The 25,457-nt window shown below is 37.4% G+C and overlaps 1 protein-coding gene and 2 pseudogenes across 1 annotated transcript in view; all 3 read left to right on the forward strand.

The window, feature by feature from the left end:
* Nucleotides 1-275: 275 nt before the first annotated feature.
* LOC107556282 (uncharacterized) lies at nucleotides 276-16,927 on the forward strand (annotated as a pseudogene).
* A 2,576-nt stretch (nucleotides 16,928-19,503) lies between these two features.
* Nucleotides 19,504-20,487, forward strand: LOC107556290 (UDP-glucuronosyltransferase 1-6-like; annotated as a pseudogene).
* Nucleotides 20,488-21,448: 961 nt separating this feature from the next.
* LOC107555941 (UDP-glucuronosyltransferase-like) overlaps nucleotides 21,449-25,457 on the forward strand; it is a 12,500-nt gene continuing 8,491 nt past the window's right edge. Inside the window, exon 1 of the mRNA XM_016238906.1 lies at nucleotides 21,449-22,406. Within this exon, the coding sequence (XP_016094392.1) occupies nucleotides 21,531-22,406 (876 nt within the window). The 5' untranslated portion in view covers nucleotides 21,449-21,530. The remainder of the gene's footprint in view (nucleotides 22,407-25,457) is intronic.

Raw genomic sequence — 25,457 nt, forward strand, 5'->3', positions numbered from 1 at the left:
ACAAATGCAAGATTATGGAAGTTGCCCACAATAAATGTGAATCAAGAAGTTAAAATATTAAGTTATAAACATGATTGAAGACGATCACGGCGTTTTTCATACTATATATATATATATATATATATATATATACTAACGAGGGTTAATAAACGAATCAGTGAATGAATCATTTACTGAACGGATCCAAACGATTCGAGTCACTGGGATGAATCAAAACCTCAGTCTCACACGAGTCAGTGAGATGTGCTCTCCAGTCGTCTTTCGTCAGAGGCGTTTAATGCAAGCTAGGTTTATCTGACACTTGTGGTGTTTATCTATTGCATCCCTCCACATTTGGAAATGAATGTTTGATTTTTCATCATCTACTTCTTATCCAACCCTAATTTCTCAACGTATTTGATGTCGTACTGAATGATAGACAACGGAAAGGTAACTTGCAGTGTTTTGTTTGTGTTCCGCGCATAATTGTACGATTGTTTGTTCCGCTTGTTTGTTCTGTTTTTTTTGTCGTTAAGGAATAAAGACCGTGTCAATAATGTTTTAATGCCTCTTAAAGAGATTCTTAAAAATGATAAGCATGTCTGAGACAGAAGTTGGGGCAACATATTTAAACTATAAAGACACATAATAATAATAATTACTATTATTATTATATTTCTAACGCTGTGAAGGTGACAATCAACAGTCTTCATATCTCTCCCTGTGTCCCCTCCCAGAGATTGATCACTGTTAAAAGGGCCTTTTGAAAGGCTCTTTAGGGGCACTGATTAAAGTCCAGCATGATTTGCAGTAAGTATCTTTTGTTGCTTTATTCTACAGAGGAACATTATAGTGATGCTGGATTAATTTCAAGCAGTATTGCTTTTTTTCTAATGCCATTTCACTTCATTATGAATATATATCAAAATAGCACTGAAATATTAGGTCTGTTTTATTAATAGTGGCAACAATAGCCATGAGGATGCATCTCCACAATATTCAGATTGGTGTTCAAATGTATTTTTATGAAACTGTTACCCTCTGTCCTGAATATGTGGTTGCAGTATTGGTACTGTACTGATGAAGTTTAAGCTATTTTAGGAACAATTATTCTGTTATTTCTTTGCACAGACATTTCTGCTTACTAAATAAAGAAGAGAACCCCAAGAATTTCGGATATTCATGACTAGAAGCAAGCAGTGCCATCATGGGATGTGGCACATCCATTGCAGTTGAGAACCAAACACGCCCCTCAGAAACAGGTAAATATTGATTCTTCATCCCTAATGCTTTAATGTGATTTTCAATAATTAACCTCTTTTTCCTCTACCATTTGCAACAACCCTGGTTTCAAGAAGTTTGCATTTTCTTTTTATTTGTAAAAAAATATGGCAGTGCTTGCATTGCATTTAGTCCCCAGTTCTATCTTTTTCTGTTGTTTTTTCCACCCTCAAGGTGTTATTTAATTTATTCAATTTAATTTAATCACCTCTCACACAGATGGCTCCATCAAGCAGCCCAGCCCAGCTCTGAGTAAGGCACTTTCTTCAGCATCTGTCATCACTGTCTGTGTCTCATTTGTGGCTATAGAGAAGTACTTGTTGGCATGAAAGCACAATTGTATGTGCACAATGTAGATTTGTTTACATCTTTTTGAAAGTACAAACATATATTTTTGCGGTAAACCAATGGGTGTGAGTTTTCTCTGTGCATTTAGAATAAATAAAATGGATGAGCAATTCTCCCATCCTTCTCAAACACAGCTTATAATTTCTCTATGGATGTGTACTCTTGAGCAAAGCCTTGTCTCTGACGTCTGAATTGTGTTCTTTCTTCTTAACTGCTCTTAGCACTTCTTTAATTAGCACCTGTGATATTGACCTCCTGAGACAAGGTGTATTTTTAGCACAGTCTTTGCACTCAAGTATTCTGGAAAATATGCAAGTGTCCCTGTACCAAGAGCTTTATGTGCATTAAAGCGTGATGTTAACATGGTAACGTGAATGTGATGAGACAAAGGGGAATCAGCTGTAGCAACAGAAGAACGGTTGCTACTGTACTGTCCTAAAATGAAATGTTTTTAATCTTTCATGTTTAATTTCTCTGTATATGTGGAGATATTTCCCAGAAATTCTACATTTGCCATGTTGACATCTTTTGACTTGCATGTTCTCAAAAATAATTCACTCAGGTGTTGTTAAACAAGTAAAATTTAACCATGAGGAGCAACCTTCTTTATACCAAAACACTTACACTTAAAAGAGATGTTCTATTTTTTTTTTCTTTCTCTTTTTTTTTTCTTTTTTAATCTGACAGCTTTGCAGCTTCCATTGCCTCATGAGATGGCAAAGTGTCCAATGGTTGTACACTCTTAGAGGATGTAGTAGGTCAACCAGGGTCTTGTTTCATGAATACTGCATAATTAGACAGAGGTTGTGTCTGAAATCGCATACTGTCTGAGTAGGTGCTTCTTATGGATAAGTAATTAAATAGTGTCAGCTAAAAAGTAAGTTCTATATATTTACTGTGTGTAGTATGAGTAAAATGCAGATGTACTACATTCACCATGTTGTCATTAAATGTGACAGTTTTGCATCGCTTTACTGCCATTGATTAATCCTCTCCCGTGGTCTCATGGGATAGTAAAGGGTCCATTGTATGCACACTTCAGAATCTCGCTGGAAGTAGTAAGTCATCCGGGTGCTTTTTGCATACTGTTGTATGAGTACTATGAATTTGGACCTCTAACTTATAATTTCACACACTGTTTTTCACATACTATGTAATAGGAAAGTATGCGATTCCGGATTCAGACATATTACTGCTTTTTGCATACCAAGTTGGGAAGTATGCATATTTGGTCCATTGGAAACCCTCATTGCCTGCATTTCTCTTCCCAATTAGATTTTGTCTCTGTGGTTACAGAAATATGACTTCAAGAATACTGTTTACACCATCCACTTGCATTCTTTGTGTACTCTTAACATAGCTATAAAAGCTGCCATACTGATCCAGCGTTGGTACAGACGCTATGTTGCTCGCCTGGAGATGAGAAGACGCTATACATGGAACATCTTTCAGTCCATTGAGTATGCAGGGGAACAGGACCAGCTACAGGTATAAAAGCCACTTGATTAATATGGCCAGTCCACACATAGAAAAAAAAACACAAACAAATATCTCCCCTTAACCTTAATAAACTTGTAATGATATTAAAACTCATCCTTTAAAATTTTTTTATAGCTCTCCAGTTTCTTCAGTTTCATGTTGGACAACTTCACACACATGAATGGGAATGGACCAGGTAATTAATGTCACATTCAAAAATACAAAGGCTACTATAAGGTAAAGTGTGTTATTTTTGCATCACCAAAATAACTAATGGTTTAAAACGGTCCCATTTGTTATTGGTCAGATGAACAGATATATCCCATGAACTATTGGTTGAGCCATGGTGGTTTTAGTGATTTTTATTTCATTATCTTAATTTGGCTGCCCTCAGCTCATCTTTGTAAAGCCCATAGCTCATGTGATTTTGCATCAAACGATCCCCCTCTGGAGTGCTGCACCCCTATCCTTTTAGTGATTCCAAAAAACGCTATATAGAGACAGTTGCTTAGCAACCTTGGGAGATCCCATTTTGAGTGTTGGTAATGTAGAGAGAGCCAGAAATGCAGCAGCCAGCCTCCACAGGCAGCTGTCCAAAGTGCAGAATTACAGAAGACAATTAGTCCCATCTTTAGTCAAGCAGAACAGCAGAAACTCAAGAGATCACAGAGAACGCAGTAGGAAAAGCAAGAGCATAGAATGTTCTTCTAATGTTTTTGAAAAATCATAATAGTAGTGAAAACTACATGGGTAAAATGTTCAGTTGTTTTACCCAATAATGAATGTTCTTTTTACTATTTTATATTCTTCACATGGAGGTTCTTTGCTCCAGCCTGTGATGACACTAAATTGGCTTGCCTTGGGGAAAACTGTGTTTAATCAGTTCCTATTGAGTGGGCCGCAAGTGCACATGACTGGGCTTGTCAGGTAATCATGTATCTTGGGCTTGGATTGGATGGTTTTCAGGTTCAGCTTCTTGTTTCTGTGGCTCCAGAATCATTGCCTGATGGCAATTAGGAAGCATATTATTATAGTATGGTAAAGTGTATCTTCATATGTATTATTGAAAAGTCTGCAATCACAGCTATAGTGGAGCTTCAATGTGTGCCATGGGTTCTGAGCACTAAGCAGAAAAAAATTATAGAGTGATGTTATATACATTTAAATTTGGCAAGTTTCTCTCTCTTTTTTTTTTTGGTTCTCTTATATGCTCATCAGAAAAATGGGAAAAAAGCATTTATTTGAAATAGAATTTTTATAATTTTTTTTTTTTATAAATATCACTTTTGCATTCAATGCATTCTTGATGGGGAAAAAAATATCTTACTTACCCCAAACATTTGAACATTGGTGTATCTGCAGATTTTTACTCAAAATCACAGAAAAGGCTTGAATATTGCCTGATTATTGGCTTCATCCAATTTCTGGAAATTGTCTCATTTATGAAATCACATTCTTAACTGGCAAACTCTGCCTCAGCATCACTGACTACAAAAATGTAAATACCTTTCACGTTTTGCCAGACAGTAGAGCTCCAAATGGAGCTTAATAATGCTTGTTTATCATTAGCAATCTAAGGAAGCAGGGAATGATGTCCAGTAGATATTGGCTAAATCAAGGCAAGAAAAAATTATTCTGCATTAGCTCTCTCCTCAATACAAACATCTGTTCCTGAAATTCAACTCTCTCTGCATACATTTATGGAAAACACTGCGAATTTACATTTTCAAGAATGACACAATGGGTCAGCACTCCTCAAATCCCTGTGCAGGGCCAGACGCTATGCAAATTGAAGTATGCTACATTGTGTTATGGCACTGTGAGCTGGATATTTTGATGGGCAATCAAAATAGGCCTTTCATAATAGACTCCAGGTTGAGAATGAATCATTTATTTAATAACTGAAAACAGAAACAGATATGCCTGTCCGCCTGTATTCATGTTTCCGTGTGCCACATGCCCAGCGCTGCCTAACAATAACACAAACCTTTTGATGTTTCAGTGTTTTGTGATTCACATTTACATTTTTTTTTTATCAGGCTGCTGTTTTTGCACATTATAGTAATGAATAGTTCTCACATGACGTGTTGATGGAGAAAAAAACTTTAACATTTTTATGACTTTATATGGGAAATTTTTAAGCTTTGGGTCATAACTGGTGATTTATTTTAGGTTTTTTCATGATTTTTAAATTTATTTAACCTTTTCTACTTCATTTTAAAAGGTTGTTTGGACTTCTTCTATGACTGATTCTGATGATTCTATCTAAAAGGCTGTAATTCTAGAGATGATGCATTTTCCATACCATTCCATCATCCATGTACCACAAAATTTTTTTATCATTGCTTTGTTGTTACGCCGATTCATACCAAGATAATCAAGTTGCATGTCACAATTCTTTTCCATGATTCTTCTTTTATTATTACCACATAGTCACGACAGCAGCCATGTTCTCTTTCCCCCAGACTTGATCTCTCACCTCCTGGACTCTGTGGTTGATCCTTTAACTGAGGAGGCCAGGCAGTTGAAGTACGAGCAGATTGTCGTGCCGGAATCATACAGCGGTCCTCGTCTCTCCTTCCCACTGAGCGTGACTGATACCAATGCCCTGCTCTGCGCCTTTAAAGAGGAGCAGGTACAACACTATAAAACTTTCACTAATAGTCTGAACAAATTCTGGCAAAAACTAAATTCATCTTGTACATTATTTATCTATGACAAGCAGACTTTAATTGCTTTTCAAATTGTGCTACACTAATGCTCAAATGTTTGAGGTTGGTAAGATTTTTTTAAATGCGCTCAACTGGCTGCATTTATACAGTAAACACAATGATATTGTAAATTTTGATTACAATTTAAAACAACGGTTTATTTTAATACATTTTAAAATGTAATTTCCTGCAATGGAAAAGGTGAATTTTCAGCATCATTAATCCAGTTTTCAGTGTCACATGATGCATCAGAAGTCATTCTAATATTCTGATTTGCTGCTCAAAAAACATTTCTTCTTATTATTATTGATACTGAAAACAAGTTGTCCTTCTAAGAAATCCGTAATTCATTTTTTAAGAATTTTTTTTTTTTTGGTGAATAGAAAGTTCAAAAGAACGGCATTTATTTGAAAAAGAAATCTTTTGTAACATTATAAATGTCTTTACTGTTACTTGATCAATAGAATGCATCCTTGTTGAATAAAAGTATTAAATTCTTTCAAAAAAAGAAATGGTGAATTTTTTTTTTTTGTATCAGAATATTTTTTGATAAACATCAAAACATTATCATAACATCAAAACATTTTTCCTTTTCTACAGTTCTAGCCATTCTACTATTCTACTGATTTTTACTTTAGAAAATGCAAACATAAAAATCCAATGACATAAATGTATGACTACTTCTCATTTTCAGACTCTTCACGGCAAATATGTGCTGCAGCTACTACATGAAACGAAGAAGTTCTTAAAGCAGATGCCAAACGTCATATACCTGTCGACGTCCTATGCCAAAGAGATAACTATATGTGGTGAGAGAGACTATATATTTTATGAAAAACTAGAATAGTCATCTACACACACTTTATACTGTTTAATCCACCTCCGATTCTTTGCAGCAGTGCATTTGAGATATGTGAAATATTTTTGATAGCTTGTAAGGAAAACTAGTGATGGCAGCATGAATGAATGAGTGCTTATTTATTTTGCAATTCATAAAGCACTTCAGTGTACCTCGATGGGCTCCTCGCAGTCAACTTGCACCATTTCATACTCAACAGCGCTCCAGATTCAATTAGTACAGAAAAGCATGCATGAATAACTGAATTCCCATCTTGGAATACTCTAAAAGAGATTGCGTTGTGCCATTTAAAGTGTTTATATTTTGCATATTTTCATCACAGATTCCAACATTTGATTTTCTTTTCCTGGAATGATAAACAGTGTTTATATGCCAACTTTCTCTTTCACACAGGCGATCTGCATGGTAGACTGGATGACTTACTGCTTATATTTTACAAGGTAAATGCAGATTGATTGCTTAGATCTAGAATATTATTTCTTTTGTAATTACATTTTAGCATATTGGTGCAGGGGTAATCTACCTAAGCAAAGCCAAAGAATGAGATCATTAAAGCCACTTGGGCATCACTTGTGACTTATTACATTCAAGATGTATTGCCTTAATACCCAGAATGGTCTTCCCTCCGCGGAGAACCCCTACATATTCAATGGAGACTTTGTGGATCGAGGAAAAAAATCTACAGAGATTATCATCATTTTGTTTGCCTTCCTACTGCTCTACCCCGACCACATGCATCTGAACAGAGGCAACCATGAGGACCACATCATGAACCTCAGGTAACATGCTTGATCACCCATTCATGAAGACTTCTAATGAAGGCATGAATTTTAATAAGGCAATAAAAAGTTTTTTCATATGCATTCTGGTAGTCAAAAAAAATTGTTTTCTAGTCATGGTATACCATGAGTAGGATGTCTTCAGAAAGCATTTTCTTTTTTCAAACTGAATTAAAAGTATGATTTATATTGTTAGTGTGTAAGCTTCATATGTTCTTGCAGATATGGATTCACAAGAGAAGTCATGCAGAAGTATAAGGTATATTTGTATATGTGCTTTTTTTGTGTAATTTAATGTAGGTTTAAATGTAGGTTTGTTAAAAGTTTTTTAGCATTTAAAAATGATTAAAAAAAAATTCCAATCTTTAAAGCAGCCTTAAAACTCTCTTAATTACTTGAAATGTGTAATTGCTTGTTTAAAAGAGCATAATAAAAGTTAAACAAAAAATTAACTTGTAAAGTTTACTACTGAATATTATACGTCACCGCCACCAACTGGGCATTAACTTCTACTGCTTTCTTTATAGACTCATGGCAGGGAAATCCTACAGATTCTTCAGGATGTGTTCAGCCTACTACCTCTTGCAACTGTCATCGACAACAAAGTGCTTATTGTTCACGGTGGCATATCGGACAAAATTGATCTGGGATTTCTGAGCACTGTTGAAAGGCATAAAGTAGGTATTTTGTTTACGTTCGGATGGATTTATATTCTTTCTTTTGACATAATAAAATTATTTCAATTTAAACCTATAATTCACTTCCATTTATTTATTTTCTGAGCACAGTTGCGAGACATAAAGTAGGTCTTTTATTTAGAGGCTTCCTTCTTACATAAAATAGTTTCAGTTTAAATGTTTGTTTGTTTAGGTAAGTAGCGATGTAGTAAGCAGGGTAATGTAAAAAAGGTTTATCCCTCACATGTATATCTGCTTTGCAGGTGAAGTCTGCTCTCAGGTTGCCTAAACGCAGCGTTGATCATCTCAACGTTCACGCATGCAGTCGCAGCAGCAGCAGACAAAGCGGCAGATCCCGGTTGGACAGCCCTTGCTCCTCAGGCCGCACCAGTCGTGCCTCCCGCAGGAGAAAGAAGCACTTCACCAAACAGGGGAGCTGCTCCTCATCTTCATCATCTTCATCCTCCTCATCGTCTGTGTGCTCCCCCCGAGTCTCATCACGGAACACTTCACGTCGACCTCCTCCTTCCCCCAGTCTGCCAAGCGCCACCGATGTGCTCCAAGTGCCCTTCCTGGACTCCTTCGTCTCCCTAGAGCCCCCTGAGCCACCCAGAGAAGAACTGGAATGGCAGCAAGTGAGTTGAAACTGTTCCCACTGTGTTTTGTCGGTTAGAGTGTGTGACAAATAGCTTCTATCTTGGATGTGGAACCGTTCTGCCTTAGAAATCCATTTGTCCTAAACCTCCAGTACACAATATGACTCACTTTATTGCAGGAGATGTGAGAATTTTGCACAAACCTACTGAACTTCCACAGAAATAATTGTTTTTGAATTATAAAAGAGCATGGCACTTTGGGTTTTGTGCTTAGAAATAATCAATCTGCATTTTATTTCAAGAGTCAGTCAATATAAAATCTTCCAGTTATACTCAGTTTATATATATATATATATATATTCCCCTGAGGGGAAGTCATTCATTTAATTTATCTATCCATCCATCCATCCATTCAACAGCAGCTAAGGCAAGCTTCACATTATTGCTCTAAACAATAAATTCTAATTTGATCTGTGTGTACTTTCATTCATGTACTTACTCAAGATTGTTGGATAGATATTTAAAATGTAGATATATGTTGCTCAAGTAAGTTTACTATGTATGTATGTGTGTGTGTGTGTGTGTGTATATATATATATATATATATATATATATGTATTTATTTTTGTATTTTCATTTTAGTTTGAGTAATTTTATGTTTTTGTCATTTTTTAAAAATATCTCTATTTAGCTTTAATTTACATTTTATTTCAGCTTTATTTCAATAACAACACTGAGGTGAATGTATGATGACAGACACTAAATTTTGGGTTAACTATTCCTGTAATACTGTGGCTCAAGGTATAAAATCTACTTCTGGCCTGAAGTGTTTTGCTGTCTTTATACCTCTTTCAGCCTTTGACTTAGTTTTAGTTAATGATTTAGTTAATAATAGCACTGGTCTCTATAAAACTTTTTTTTCAAAATTATTTTAATAGTTCCTAAACATTTAAAAATAGACAAATGACTGGAACAATGATGGAAAAGTATAAGAAGATGCTTTTCAAATATGTTTTATTTCACATGGTCATAATTTGTCTGATACAGGTTGTTGATATTCTCTGGAGTGACCCTAAAAATCAAAATGGCTGCAGTCCGAATTCTTTTCGCGGTGGTGGCTGTTACTTTGGGCCAGACGTGACACAGGCGCTGCTGCAGAAACATGGCCTCTGTCTGCTCATCAGATCACATGAATGTAAACAGGAGGGCTATGAGCTCTGCCACAACGGACAGGTGAACACAGAAGCCTTGATCCACACAAAACATGATCCCTTCTGTCATGGTATCAACATCACGTTTCAGCTTTTCTCATAAAAATCTATTCAGAGGTCTCTTAAAGTCCTGTAAAGCTGCAGTAAAGTCAGTTTTTATAAGAACACTCACAGGTTGAGGACAAAGATGACAACGCAAAAGAACGAAAGGGCACAACAGTTCAGTTTTGATTTTAAGAGGTCTGTACAGTATATCTTTGATACCAGCATTATTTCAGGAATTGTTCTTTTTTATAGGTTATCACTATTTTCTCTGCATCTAACTACTACGAAGAGGGCAGTAATCGTGGGGCGTATGTCAAACTGGGGCCTGAATTGGTGCCACGCTTCTTCCAGTATCAAGTCAGTCGGAGCACCAGAAAACTCACACTCCATCAGAGGTACTCTCTCTTTGCTAGTAGCTGTTAAGTATACGAAACTGTGTGACTCTATAGGTGGACGTTCTCATGCTAATGTGTGCATCCATATTACATGTAGTTTGTTTGTGTGTGTATTTCAGGGTTCGTGTAGCAGAAGGTTCAGCACTCAGGGCTTTGAAAGAGAAGCTGTATGCTCACCGCTCTGAGCTAATGGCTGCCTTTCAACAGTATGACATAGACAACACAGGTTATATTATATTATATTATATTATATAATATAAAATTTTGGGGTCTGTAAGATTTTTTTAAGTGGTTTGAAAGGTCTTTTATTCTCACCAAGGATGCATTTATTTGAAGAAAAAAAAACTGTAAAACAATGAAATATCATTACAATATAAAATAAATGTTTTCTATTTACATTTTTTTTTAAATGTAATTTATTCCTGCTGGCAAAACTGAGTTTTTTTTGGCATTACTCCTGTCCTCTGTGTCACATGATCCTTTAGAAAGTATTCCAATATGCTTATCTATGTTGAAAACAGTTGTGCTGCTAAATTTTTTTTTTTCTGGAAACCATTTTTTTTTCATGGTGTGTGTGCATGTATATGATGATTTCTGATGGTTTTCACTTAGGCCTTGCTGGCAAAGGCTGCATTGGCTTTGGGCACTTGGAAAATGGCCGTATGTTTTTTCCGTTATGGAGGACTGTACGTTACCTTCAACTGTAATCCAGGATTCCGGATTCACGGTTACCGTACTAGCAGCTGTGTGTCTGGACAATGGGCCAGAGACCCACCGCTGTGTGTGAGTTCGTAAATTCATATTTGTGAAAATGCATACATTTATTTTGTACTGAGAAATTTGGACATGAAGCAGATTAATCTCTTTGAGATTTGTCAAGTGATAGCCATACCAAAAATTTTTTTGTACCCCAGCATCAGGATGCCCCAGCCTGGGTGATCTCCTGCATGGTAGTACTGTGGTTTCTGAAGACAGATCTCTGACCTTCTTCAGCTGTAACACTGGATTTGGTTTGTTTGGATCTGCGCTTCTCTTCTGCAAGGGGAAAAGTTGGAACGGCACTAAGCCTGTCTGCAAGGGTATGTCATCTGAATCAAGTAAATGCCAAAGCGTTTTGATCTATTAACACATACCATTATTTGCCTTATTGTTTTTACATCACTGCTACAATGACTTCCTGTAAAATTGACCGTCTGTTTGCTTTGGCTCCTTCATGTTTCTCCTTATGGTTTGTTTCTTGGTTCCTACAGTGGCTGATATCATGAGTGTTCTTCATCTGAAGCAAGAGTCTTTACATGATCCTGTCTCAGCACAGGGCCATGATGTTCCAACAAGCCTAAAAGTTCACTTACGTAGCCATTTAAACACCCTCGCAATTACCGCTCCCAAGGATGCTTTTTTAAAAACAGCGTTGCTTGGGGTCCCTCACATCAGATTTGACTTTACAGACCTCAAGCAGAAAAATATTAGGAAACCAGTAGAGAAAAAGCCCTCAAAGATTCTATTGTTTGACAAAACACAAGACAGTGGAAAGGCTGAGCCAATCAACAAACTTGAAAACTTCAAGGATCCAATCAAGAACTCTGATCTTGAGAAATCTGTGACAGTGGCATCTGCAAATGTCAACACGATCTCATTAGCCAGTTCTTTTCTTGAATCCTCATTTTTGAGCATCGCCCCAACCAGCTTCGTCATTCCAGCGATGTACACTCAACAAGTCAAGATCATGGATCGAACATTTACTGAAGCATACAGAAGAAATAAAAAAGGTTATCAGACCACGCTTGGTCCAGACAAACTATTTCAAAAAGCCTCTGTCAATTCAGCTGCTAAGACTTCACCAGAATACATAAAAAATAATTCACACTGGATATCAGCTACACCTGCACCAAACATCAACACATTAGGCACAGATGACCTTTTACAATCAGAGACTTTTGTTAAAGAAGACCCATATAAAGCCCACCACTGAGGGTTTTGCATCTTCAGCTACAAGCTATCCTGGTTTTATGGTGTCTAGACATGAGTATGTTTCCTTTCCACCCGATTTGGGGTCTGCTGCTCCATCTACCTCCAAAGGACTCTATGAACAAAGACCAGACCTCCAGGAGACATCACCACCACCAGATACCAATGGATGTACATCATCTAGCATGGAGGTCTTGACCAGCTTGTGTCTGGCCTGCATCTGAAGGCTCCAACAGATGTCCACCACTTCACTGACATTACTGATGATCATCAAGTAAATGAAAAAAAGCAATCAAGAGAGTGACCCCAAACAAACATTTGATCATTCAGCATGGAAATTTCTTCCAAGATTTTCAACCAGGGTACATCGTCCAGTGTGTCCCTACCCTCTGTTTGCTTCTTACGGAACATTCTACTTTCGGTCAATAAAGAATCCTGACCCACTTCAGTATAAGCATTATATTCAGTATGCGGGTTACCCTGGATATACATTGACCAATGGTGACGTCTACAGCTATTGTCAACACAATGGAGTGGCCAAACACCTCTCTGCTTAGGTGAGATATGACGCATATTAGATGTAAATATGTAGTGTTCATTTTTTTGCAGAATATAATCTAGAATTAATTGTTAATGTGACATTACATTACATTTAAAAATGGAAAATGGAAAACCTACCCTCTGTTTGCTTCTTACGGAACATTCTACTTTCGGTCAATAAAGAATCCTGACCCACTTCAGTATAAGCATTATATTCAGTATGCGGGTTACCCTGGATATACATTGACCAATGGTGACGTCTACAGCTATTGTCAACACAATGGAGTGGCCAAAAACCTCTCTGCTTAGGTGAGATATGACGCATATTAGATGTAAATATGTAGTGTTCATTTTTTTGCAGAATATAATCTAGAATTAATTGTTAATGTGACATTACATTACATTTAAGTGTATTAATTTATCTATGGAAGCCCATTTCCACCACATAAGAAAAAAACATGCCTTGATACATCATTATAATGACAAAAAGTTGAAACTATGAGATAAAAAATATAATAATAATGACAAAGTTGAAATTTACATACAAAGGCATAACTGCTAAAAGTTGTATTTATGACATTCTAAATAATTGTCTTTATCTTATAATTTTGACTTGTATGTTATAATTTTGACTTGTATGTTATAATTTTGACTTGTATGTCATAGTTTTGACTTGTCATAATTACATTTTATCTCATAATTATGACTTTTAGTATCTTATACTTTTTGATTATGATTTACAAAAGCATTTTTGAACGTTTTTTTTTCTTGTGTGGTGGAAATGGGTTTTTATCAGATACTTGTAACTAAAGAAATCAGCAATACAAATCAGGAATGTTATAAACTGTTCATCCTAAGGAGACAGAAGATACTTTTTTTTTTTTTAAGAAAGGGTTCATTAACAGGGTTGAAACTGTAGTACCTTACTCAGCCGTTTACATTTTAGATTTGTAAATTAATTCATATATAGGTATTAACTCTTTCCTGTCACCACCCTCCAATCTTACATGTATGTCTGTAGATATCTGACATCTTTGTAATATCCTGCTCATCAGTTCTCTAAGCAGATGACAGGCAGACATGTTCAATACCGAGGGCCTCAGAATGGCTTTAAACGTCATCAGACACATCTGGGAATATATGTTTATACAGATGGATATTACTGCTTTGAACTCAGGTGTTCTGCTAAACATATTATCTTATTTAAAAAATGCACGTAAAATATCTCAATGAATCAAATTCAGTCTACCACTGTGCTTTAGTGCACTGTTTTTGTTAAGCAAAAAGTAATTTTAATAATCATTTACATCATCATCTACACAAGGTAAATTCATTAAAGGGATAGTTCACCCAAAAATTCTGTCATCATTTACTCACCCTCATGTCGTTCCAAACCTGTATGAGTTGCTTTCTTATGTTGAACACAAAAGAAGATATTTTGAAGATTTCTGGTAATCAAAGAGTTGGTGGTTGCCATTGACTTCCATAGTATTTTTTTTTTCCTACAATGGAAGTCAATGGCAACCACCAACTGTTTGATTACCAGCAATCTTCAAAATATATTCTTTTATGTTCAACACAAGAAAGCAACTCATACAAGTTTGGAATGACATGAGGGTGAGTAAATGATGACAGAATTTTCATTTTTGGGTGAACTATCCCTTTAAGATCAAATGACTTTGATCATCACTAGTTGGATCTTAAATTTCTCATATGTTTCTTTTAATTTCAGAGTTAACTCCTTGCTTTTTAAACAATGGAGGATGTTCTCAGATCTGTCAGGGAAATGAACAGAATCGTGCCCAGTGTCTTTGTAAACCAGGATTATTTCTTCTGGAGGATCAGCGCACCTGTCGAGGTGAGAGAGGAACCACATGCACATTTAATCTTGTTGTCTATTGACTGTGGTATCATTACCGCTGCAATACGGCCACAGAATAGCATTCTTTAGACATCCAGACTCCAGTGATTATAGGTTTTCCACTTTAGGAATGGCGGCTTTCTCTTTTTCCGACATGATGTTGTCCTGACACAAGGTTAACAGCTTGTTTATGCATCCTTGACCTGTGTGTCATAGATTTATGGTTTTGGTTGCAAATCAGCTGTGGTGTGTGTCGATTCAGCCCTGAATGACTCAAGACTTAACATTACCCTCTGGCTTTGAATTCTTGACCTATATCAGGAAATGGCTGTTATATAGAGCTCAAAGTCAAGGTACAACACGTGTGTGTGGTTCACATGATGTTTTAAGAGTTAAAAGTTATCATATAAGGAAGAAAAAAAGCAGTAGACACTCTTAAAATTCAGATTTCCAAAAGGGTTTCTACATTTCGGGCTTCTCAAATCACCTTTTAGTGATAAGTTCTTAAAAATATATATATATATTTTTTTTTCTTGAACATTTTGATAATCTGAAGAACCTTTTTCCACTATAAAGAAGTGATCTCACAAGTGGACAATGCTAAATACAGGTGTAAACGGGGTCAAAACATTTTGTTATCCAATAATTCTTCTTTGCACAGCAGTACTTCCCTTTTGAGCTCACCTTGACAAGTAATGTTTTCTTGTGTGAATGTACATTTGTTTACTTGGTCATGCATCTGCATATTAAATATATAGATGAATGTGTGTGATATCATTCTTCCACTCTTCATCAATGTTTGTATTCATGCGTTCATGCTTGTAAGAATGCATGCAGGTCTTTTCATGTGCCTGTCTGTGGTATTTTTAGATTTGCACGAATGTGTGGAGGAGTTGCACCTGTGCCAGCAGGTCTGTCAAAATACCTTGGGCTCCTACAAGTGCCGTTGCAGTCCAGGGTTTCACCTCTCTTCGGATGGGACATCCTGCTCTGGTGAGTGAATCAGTGTCTGGTGTATGCTGATGCACTGCCAAATGACAAAAATCATTCTTAAAATTGCAGTTATTAAATTGTGTCATTTAGAACCACTAGTGGCCCTAAACGGAATAATAATAATAATATTAATTAATTAATAAATAAAAAAAATTAATAAACATTAAATAAAAAATAAGTATAAGTGTTTTCTTTTTAAAAAATATATAAATTATATTTATAATTATATTTCATTTTAGATTTATAATAATCTGTCCTTTTTAATATAGATTTCTTCAATAAATAAATGTTATTTCTGATTACATACTTTAACCCCACAATCTTAATATAGTTAATGTTAATATTTCTGCAGATGTAGATGAGTGTGAACATGTTGGCAGTGCTGTCTGTGTATTTGGCTGCATTAATATGCCAGGAAGTTTCCAGTGCTTCTGTTCTGTAGGGTACCAACTGGACAGCACCAATAGGCATTGTGTAGGTCAGTCATCTACATATCTTAAGTTAATTTGTCTTGACACACCTGTAGACCAAACCAGTTATGTCATAATAGGGTCAAAATAGGATATTTACAATAAATGTTATTACACAGACTTACTATATGTAGACTAATACCAAAAAACTGTTTTTTGATCTACTATACTTTTATCTATTATGCAGCACTTGTTAGAAACCCCAGATGAATAGATGATTTCTATGCTAATGAACATTGAGATGAGTGAATTTTTTATTCTAAAAGGTAAATTTGTGGTTTGGTTTTAGACATTAATGAGTGAGACGGCGGTCTTCCAGCAGAAACTGTTGCAGAGGTGTGAGTGGAAGTGTGTAAATCTGCCAGGTATTTACAGATGTATCTGTCCTCATGGATACAGACTGCATCTTAATGGACACCAGTGTGAAGGTCAGCACACAAACATACATACCCTACCAGCACAGAGAAATTCAAATTCTTATATGCATGCATGCATATACACAAAACAAATCTGTGTAGATATTAATTGAAAGATGAATTGTTGCTGCTCTTGTGTTCTTTTTTCTTATATTTGTCAGATGTTAATGAGTGTGAACTGAAGAACGCCAACTGTTCTCACCTCTGCATCAACCACATAGGCGGCTACAAATGTGCCTGTCCAGAAACACATCGAATATCCCCATATAACCAAAAAAACTGTCAGCCGGTAGACTAACACACATCAGCTCATCACACTGACTCATTTATCTTTTTTTTGTATATTCATTTAACTATCTTTTGTATTTAATACAAAATATTTTGTATTTGTACACCCGCAGTTATGTACGAATAAGCTCTGATGATGATGATGATGATGATGATGATGACGACGACGGTGTATTGTATTTATAATGATAAAGTTCTGTTTTTTTATTGCTTATAAAGAATGTGGTAATATTCATTCTTCTTGATGCAATGTCACCACCTTGTGGTCACACTAAACACTTCCTGAGAAATGTGTGTGTGTGTGTGTGTGTGTATGTATGTGTATATATATATATATATATATATATATATACCGCCCAGGTTGCTTTGATAGCGGCCTTCAGGTCATATGTTGTCATATATGTGATAGGTTGGGTCTGGTGTCTCTCATCTTCCTCTTGACAATACCCCATAGATTCTCTATGGGGTTCAGGTCAGGCGAGTTTGCTGGCCAATCAAGCACAGTAACACCATGGTCATTGAAACAGCTTTTGGCAGTGTGGGCAGGGGCCAAGTCCTGCTGGAAAATTAAATCAGCATCTCCATAAAGCTTGTCAGCAGAAGGAAGCATGAAGTGCTCTAAAATTTCCTGGTAGATGGCTGCGTTGACTGTGGACCAAACACAGTGGACCAAAGTCCTCTTTACAGATGAAAGTAAATTTAGCATTTCATTTGGAAATCAAGGTCCCAGAGTCTGGAGGAAGAGTGGAGAGGCACAGAAACCATGTTGCTTGAAGTCCAGTGTGAAGTTTCCACAGTCAGTGATGATTTGGGCTGCCATGTCATCTGCTGGTGTTGATCCACTGTGTTTTCTGAAGATGCACCTGTATATATGTTTGCAGAATTTTATTGCCATTGTGCAATGACCTACACAATAACAGTGCAGGTCATTGAGTCACTTGCCCAACAACACATTAGCCAGTCGCCATGACTACATTCACACAGTCTGTGTTTGAGGTCCAACTTTCTGCAGAAAGATTTGAGCTTGATTGAGATCCTGAGCACTGGAGTTGTCTGGTTGATACAGTATGATTTTAGCTTGGAGTTCCCCAAACCCCTGATGCCCAACATGATGCTGACAGGAGTGATAAACTGAAATTAGGAACTAATTTACAAAGGTGAACATCTCATTTATACTCATTACATGATACTGCATGTAGGAACAGCTATACTAGGTATCCAAAAAAAAAAAAAAAGATCTGTATATACAGTACTCTGAGACTACTGACACATTAAGTTGATTTGGTCAATATAAATAAATTTGTTAGAATTTAGCATATTCACAACTCCCAGGGCACGGTGTGATTTTAAACTAAGGTTTACATTTTTTTTTAAATGACTATAGGTAAAAGCCTATGGAAGCAGAAAAGTCTCATTAATAGTTCACGCAAAAAAAACACGATGCACACGTGTAGCAGCCAATTTCACATGCATGAAACTAAAATCATGTGCACAAAAAGCAATTCACGTGTGTGAAAAAATATATTCACAAAAAGCAATTCATGTCCGCAAAATAAAGTTATTCATAAAATACATTTCACAAATGCAAAACACAATTCATAAATATACAACTGTGCACAAAAAGTTTTGAATCTTTAAAATTTATGATAATATCCTTGACTCTGAATGTACAAATCGTCATTCATGTGTGAATCGCCTTGGATTTGTGTGTGTATTTTTGAGACTTCCCTGGCAGCACTCTCCTCCCACCTGGAGCAGTCGTAAGTCTTTAGCCAATCAGATTTAAGCACATACCTCTGCATGACTTGAACTGTGGTCGAAAGCTGATGACGTAGCATCCAGGCACGCCCTCATGTGTTTATGTTTGGTTGATTGATAAATTTAAATCTGATTAAGACTACGACTGATCCGGGTGGGAGGAGAGAGCTTGCAGGGAAGTCTCAAAATCATACACACACAAATCCAAGGCAATTCACACATGAATGAGGATTTGTACATTCAGATTCAAGGATACACTCATAAATGTTAACGATTCGAAACTTTTTGTGTGCAATTGTATATCTACAAATAGTTTTTTGCATTTATGAAATGTATTTTATGTATATATCATTTTATTTTGCGCACGTGAATTGTTTTTTGTACACGTGATTTTGGTTTCACGCATGTGAAATTGACTACACATGTGTGCATCGTGTTTTTCACGTGAATTATCATTGAGACTGATCTGCTGCCATAAAACCCAGGCTGCAAATGGTAACATAGGTCCTGGAATCTCAGCCAGTAAAAATGAAGACAATAGTTAAGCAGGACTTTACTTACGTTTTTGTCAAGGCCTTTGTGATCCATGTGTTTGTTTTGTGATTATTTTTGTCTCTTTATGGCAGTAGCTCACTTTTTAAGAATGGTCCCAAAACTAACATATTTAATTTAATTACACAATTGGTTAATCCTGCAAGGAATTCACACAAAAAAAACAAGCCTTGATCCAATTTGTTCCATACAGCGAGGGGAGAGACTCAGAGAGAGCCAAGCTACACAAGACATTGACGACACATTGCCAGAATGCACCTCTTCACGAGTACACACTTTGTACATGAAGAGCCATCGATGAAATTGGTTGCATTTGTGGGGTGCTTAATGCTCGCTTTTGGAGCTGTGGGAGCGACAATACAGCTTGGAGAACCTGGTTGGACTGGTTCACTTTTAGTGGTGCCCAGGGGCAGACTTAACCAATAAGAGAGGTAAACGGCCACTTAGGGCCCCGGGAATCAGGGGGCCCCATCTGATATTGGCGACACATATTTGGCAAACGCTCCAGTGTGTATTTGTGTTCTGGAGAGTGTCAAATTTTCACTCACCACTCAAAATGCTGAGTTTTTGTCAAGTGATGAGTTCTGTAAGCTTGTGAATCCTCTCATTATAACAACATGTATATAAGAGATTGATTGTGCAGTGCAGACCGCTTCATTGATTAATGGAATGTCGTAAGATCACAATGAACTGAAGTGAATGTGGTCCGAAAAAAATAAGCCTAATGTGGATTTAGAACAGCATCAGGTTCACTAATTATTTACTTTAGTTGTGAAGACCTATATAAACTAGAGAGAGAGAGCAAAATAAGTGTTAGGCATAAAATAGCACATAGTTATGGTGTTGGGGCCCCATACCTGAAATTTGCTTAGGGCCCCCAAATCACTAAGTCCGCCCCTGGTGGTGCCGATGGATGGCAGTCACTGGACTGGTGTGAAAGCTGTAGCGTAGGAGATGGGCCGCAGGGGACACAAAGTGACAGTGGTCATTCCAGGGGTCAGTGTACTGCTAGGACCTGGTAAACACTACACTACAAGAACATTTCTGGTTCCGTATGGAAAGCAACAACTGGACGAACTCCAAGCTCGAAATGCTGAGGTAATGGAGAGTAAGCAGCTGCCTTTGTTGGAGAAGATCAGCACCAGAATCAGTAACATGAGGTAATTTGTGGACCTCCAAAGGGCCACAGCTGAGAGTCTCCTATTCAACCAAGAGCTAGTGGACTTCCTGAGGAAGCAGAACTTTTTCATAACCTCTCCTTACCTGCTGTGTATATGTTGAGAGGCTTACCTTGCGGCCAAGGCCTGTCCGAACCCTCCCTCTTACATCCCACGGTTCTTTACAAACAACTCAGACTATATGTCTTTTCGTCAGCGTGTGCTAAATGTTCTAGTGAGCATCGTAGAGCCATTGCTTTGCAGACTGATATATTGGTCAACTGAGGATGTAGCATCCCGTTTGCAGAGATATGTAAGTGTGGCGGAGATCCTGCGCAGTGGAGCCCTATGGCTGTTTCTGTATGATTTCAGCCTGGAGTTTCCTAAACCCTTGATGCCCAACATGGTTCTAATCGGGGGGATTAACTGTGCCGTAAAAAACCCTCTTACTGAGGTGAGTGCAAAACGTATGCTTTATTTGTGCGTTTGCTTTGGGTTTACAGCTTAGACAGCTAGTTCACCCAAAAATGACAATTCTGTAATCATTTACTCACCCTCATGTCGTTCCAAACCAGTAAACTGGTTAACATTGAGGTGGTCTTTGCACATCATCAGGTGGAACATAGAATATCCTTTGGCTTGAGAAGCTTCTGATTGCTTATAATGTCAAACATGCTCTATAAAATATTATAACTCGAGTCTGTATTTTATTCTCAGAAATGAAACTACTGCATCATAATATATGGAGGCTTTGTTGTTATCTTAGAACATAGTTCAAGTATCAGTAATGTTCAGCACTGACAATAACGAAGTTCTGCTTACACTGGCAATATTGTAATCATTAGCCAGCAAAGTCTGTGTGCAACTGGCTAACTATGTAAATTATTAAGTTAAGATTTCCATTTTTGTTGTACAAAGACATTTATTTGTTTATATATTAATTATTGTGCTTGCTTTTTAATGGATTTTGTTGCGTAAAAAATACAATGAATAGGTTTTAGAATTAAAAAAAAGTCCCTCCCACATTGTGTGTCTAGCCACTAAAAATCTGAAAAGCAATCTAATGACTGTCTGTGTCAAAAGCAACCAGTCAATGTATTTGTACTGTACATAGTGAGACAAACAGAAGTTTAAAGGTTCACATCGTCAGTCTTTTTGGCAAGAAAGATGCACTTAGGAATAATTTTATGTCTGGTGATCAGTAAAGTCAGTTCTGCGGTGCTGGACCAGAGACCATCTGGGAAGAGCAGTTGGACTGGGAAGCTGTTAGTGGTGCCCATGGATGGAAGTCACTGGACAGGGGTGAAGGCAGTGGCAGAAGAGTTGGGACGTAGAGGACACACAGTGATTGTGGTGATTCCAGAGATCAGCATGCGCTTGGGTCCAGGAAAACACTACATCACAAAGACATTTCCGGTCAACTATGAGCTGGATTTGATCAATGAGGTATTGACCGAGCATGTTCATGACGTGACAAGCCCAGGGCAGTCCCTTCTGAAGAGTGTGACTTCAACAGCTGCCAGTTTGATAAAGATGTTCAACCTGATGGCCTCTACAAGTGAAAGTCTGTTCCAGAACCAGGAGCTTATAGAGTTTTTGAGAGAACAAAACTTTGATGCTGTGTTAACTGATCCTGCCCTGCCAATGGGCGCCATATTGGCGTATAATCTATCTGTACCTGCAGTGTACATGTTAAGGGGAATGCCATGTGGCATTGATGCTGCAGCCACAGCCTGTCCAGACCCTCCTTCATATGTCCCACGTTTCTATACAAAAAACTCAGACCGCATGACTTTTAGTCAGCGTGTACTTAACTTTTTTGTGAGCATACTGGAACCACTGATATGTAAATTTTTATACTGGCCCTATGAGGAAGCAACGTTCAACTTCCTGCAGAGAGATGTGAGCCTGACTGAGATCCTGAACACCGGAGCCATCTGGTTGATGCGGTATGATTTTAGCCTGGAGTTCCCCAAACCCCTAATGCCCAACATGCAGCTCATAGGAGGAATTAATTGTGAAATTAGGAACCCACTGACAAAGGTTAGCATCACCTTCATACTAACTACATGATACTCAAGGCACAGAGTAGCAAGTATACTATATATCCACAAAAATGAATGAATGTTTTAGAATGTAAAGGGGTGAGCCTCAGGACTCATATTGTGTGATTAAACTAAGTCACTACATTATCTGCAGGTGAACCCAGGCTGAAAAGATGACACAGGTCTTGGGATCTCAGCCAGTAGAAAGAAACAAAAGACAAATTGGACTCTATTTAGGTAATTTATTGCCAGGGTCATTTTGGGTCAACCTAATTTTGTAGCAAAAATTTTTTTAGTTATATTTTAGAATTTGGTGTTAATGTTAGTTGTAGTTATAGGACTGGTTTAAGGGCTTGCACTCTATTGAGGTTTGGGGTTAGCAGTTGGGATAAGGGTTAGAACTTTATTTATTTGTTTGTTTGAAAAGACTGTTGTTCCATCAAAACATGTTGACCCAGGAACATGCCTTACTCAAGATGTGACTTATAGTGAAGTGTGTTAGAATGTACATTATTCACAACATTTGGGAGTCACATTGTGTGATAAAACTATATAAAACTAATGTATTTTTCAAAGACACTTTGCTGGTGAACCCAGGCTGGAAATGGTGACAGAGTTCCCAGGATCTCAGCCAGTTAAAAGTAGGCAAAATATGAGTGGGACTTTGGACTACCCAAGTAATTCATTGTCAGGATCTTTGTTACATATCTACATAGTGGCTCATTTTGTCATCTCCATCTTAGTCAAAGTGATTACCTATTTTGTCTTTCTAAATGCAACTCATATTTGTCACGAAACAAAAACAAAGGAAGTGTTAAAAGCAGAGTGACTCAAAGAGAGAATTGAACAAGACATAAAATGTGCTATATATATATATATATACAGTGGGTACGGAAAGTATTCAGACCCCCTTAAATTTTTCACTCTTTGTTATATTGCAGCCATTTGCTAAAATCATTTAAGTTAATTTTTTTCCTCATTAATGTACACACAGCACCCCATATTGACAGAAAAACACAGAATTGTTGACATTTTTGCAGATTTATTAAAAAATAAAAACTGAAATATCACATGGTCCTAAGTATTCCTTTGCTGTGACACTCATATATTTAACTCATGTGCTGTCCATTTCTTCTGATCATCCTTGTGATGGTTCTACACCTTCATTTGAGTCTAGCTGTGTTTGATTATACTGATTGGACTTGATTTGGAAAGCCACACACCTGTCTATATAAGACCTTACATCTCACAGTGCATGTCAGAGCAAATGAGAATCATGAGGTCAAAGGAACTGCCTGAAGAGCTCAGAGACAGAATTGTGGCAAGGCACAGATCTGGCCAAGGTTACAAAAAAATTTCTGCTGCACTTAAGGTTCCGAAGAGCACAGTGGCCTCCATTCCTTAAATGGAAGACGTTTGGGATGACCAGAACCCTTCCTAGAGCTGGCTGTCCGGCCAAACTGAGCTATCGGGGGCGAAGAGCCTTGGTGAGAGAGGTAAAGAAGAACCCAAAGATCACTGTGGCTGAGCTCCAGAGATGCAGTCGGGAGATGGGAGAAAGTTGTAGAAAGTCAACCATCACTGCAGCCCTCCACCAGTTGGGGCTTTATGGCAGAGTGGCCCGATGGAAGCCTCTCCTCAGTGCAAGACACATGAAAGCCTGCATGGAGTTTGCTAAAAAACACCTGAAGGACTCCAAGATGGTGAGAAATACGATTCTGTGGTCTGATGAGACCAAGATAGAACTTTTTGGCCTTAATTCTAAGCGGTATGTGTGGAGAAAACCAGGCACTGCTCATCACCTGTCCAATACAGTCCCAACAGTGAAGCATGGTGGTGGCAGCATCATGCTGTGGGGGTGTTTTTCAGCTGCAGGGACAGGACGACTGGTTGCAATCGAGGGAAAGATGAATGCGGCCAAGTACAGGGTTATCCTGGACGAAAACTTTCTCCAGAGTGCTCAGGACCTCAGACTGGGCCGAAGGTTTATCTTCCAACAAGACAATGACCCTAAGTACACAGCTAAAATAACGAAGGAGTGGCTTCACAACAACTCTGTGACTGTTCTTGAATGGCCCAGCCAGAGCCCTGACTTAAACCCAATTGAGCATCTCTGGAGAGACCTAAAAATGGCTGTCCACCAACGTTTACTATCCAACCTGACAGAACTGGAGAGGCTCTGCAAGGAGGAATGGCAGAGGATTCCCAAATCCAGGTGTGAAAAACTTGTTGCCTCTTTCCCAAAAAGACTCATGGCTGTATTCGATCAAAAGGGTGCTTCTACTAAATACTGAGCAAAGGGTCTGAATACTTAGGACCATGTGATATTTCAGTTTTTCTTTTTTAATAAATCTGCAAAAATGTCAACAATTCTGTGTTTTTCTGTCAATATGGGGTGCTGTGTGTACATTAATGAGGAAAAAAAATAACTTAAATGATTTTAGCAAATGGCTGCAATATAACAAAGAGTGAAAAATTTAAGGGGGTCTGAATACTTTCCGTACCCACTGTATATATATATTTTTATTTTTTTTATTTTATTTTTTTTGCAGTGTGCCACACAGACTATTAATGTTAAACTTACCACAGCTGAACACAAAGCAGCAAATACAGCAAAGTAGGCCATGTCTGTTCTAAACATAATTTCAGTGACAAAGCATATTTTAATAGTAGGCTATGGGTTAAATCAAGATTGCCCTTCACCCAGAATAGCTGATAAGTAAAGGTTGGACTATGTACTGATTTGCAGCAGTTCTCTGGCTTTACGGAGGCAACTGCATATATGTACATACATACAATAGACTAGAGCTGCATGATTATTAGGTGCTCTTTTGGTAAAACAGGATTTTCTACCCTGTGTCCTTCACTATTACTCAATTTATTTAGTTTTATTTTATTTTATTTTTCTGTTGTTAATTATTCTGTATTCTTTTGTTGTTCATTAATCTCTGTAGTACAACACAAGCCCACAAGTGGAATTCTACTGATTAAATTTTTTCCTCAGACATATAGGTGCATCTCAATAAATTAGAATGTCGTGGAAAAGTTC

The sequence above is a fragment of the Sinocyclocheilus grahami genome, unplaced genomic scaffold (assembly GCF_001515645.1).
Source record: "Sinocyclocheilus grahami isolate Dianchi unplaced genomic scaffold, SAMN03320097.WGS_v1.1 scaffold20.1, whole genome shotgun sequence".
Taxonomy (NCBI): domain Eukaryota; kingdom Metazoa; phylum Chordata; class Actinopteri; order Cypriniformes; family Cyprinidae; genus Sinocyclocheilus; species Sinocyclocheilus grahami.